Source organism: Apis dorsata, unplaced genomic scaffold, assembly GCF_000469605.1.
Source record: "Apis dorsata unplaced genomic scaffold, Apis dorsata 1.3 scaffold_894, whole genome shotgun sequence".
Taxonomy (NCBI): Eukaryota; Metazoa; Arthropoda; class Insecta; order Hymenoptera; family Apidae; genus Apis; species Apis dorsata.
The window spans coordinates 19083-19640 of NW_006264009.1; the positions used below are offsets into that span (position 1 = coordinate 19083).

The window sequence follows — 558 nt, forward strand, 5'->3', positions numbered from 1 at the left end:
TCGAGCCAGGCGCAGAGCAACTCGAGCAACGGCAACAAGATGTCGACGAGCTCGACCGCGACGCCGAACAGACGTTCCTCGCCCGTCTCTCCGCCACGGGGCAAAGAGGCGCCCGGGCCCAACTCGCCGCTCTTGTCGACGACATCCACCTATCCGCGGTTGGGGGTAACGCCGACGGGCGGTAGCGGGGCAAACAGCGCCCTCACCACCCCGTCTCCTCCTTTGACGCCGGGCTCTAGCCAGTTACCGCCGTCTTCTTACCCCCCACCGATGAACCAAATTCATCACGGCGAGTATGGTTTCACTTGGAGTTCAGCGTCACCGGGCTCGGTGAACCCGAGCCAATGTTACGCCGGGCAGACTTACAATGCCTACCAGAACCCGTACACAAGCGGCGATTATTATCAGACCCAGATCTCTCACATGCATCACAGCCCCCAGGGAAATTATCACCATCCCCAGTACCACCACAACATGGCGCTCACCTCCTCCATGTCCCACTTGACCAGCCACCATTTGAACGCGTCCGGCCCCAACGACATGACCGCCTCACCGTCC

General features: G+C 61.1%; 1 protein-coding gene across 1 annotated transcript in view; it reads left to right on the forward strand.

Annotated features, from left to right (window-relative positions):
• Window positions 1-558, forward strand: part of LOC102674319 (homeobox protein OTX1-like) — a gene marked incomplete at its 5' end in the record, with an annotated part of 14088 nt that overhangs the window by 13059 nt on the left and 471 nt on the right. The window contains one exon of the mRNA XM_031514105.1: window positions 1-558. This exon is cut by the window's left edge and continues 19 nt beyond it. Within this exon, the coding sequence (XP_031369965.1) occupies window positions 1-558 (558 nt within the window).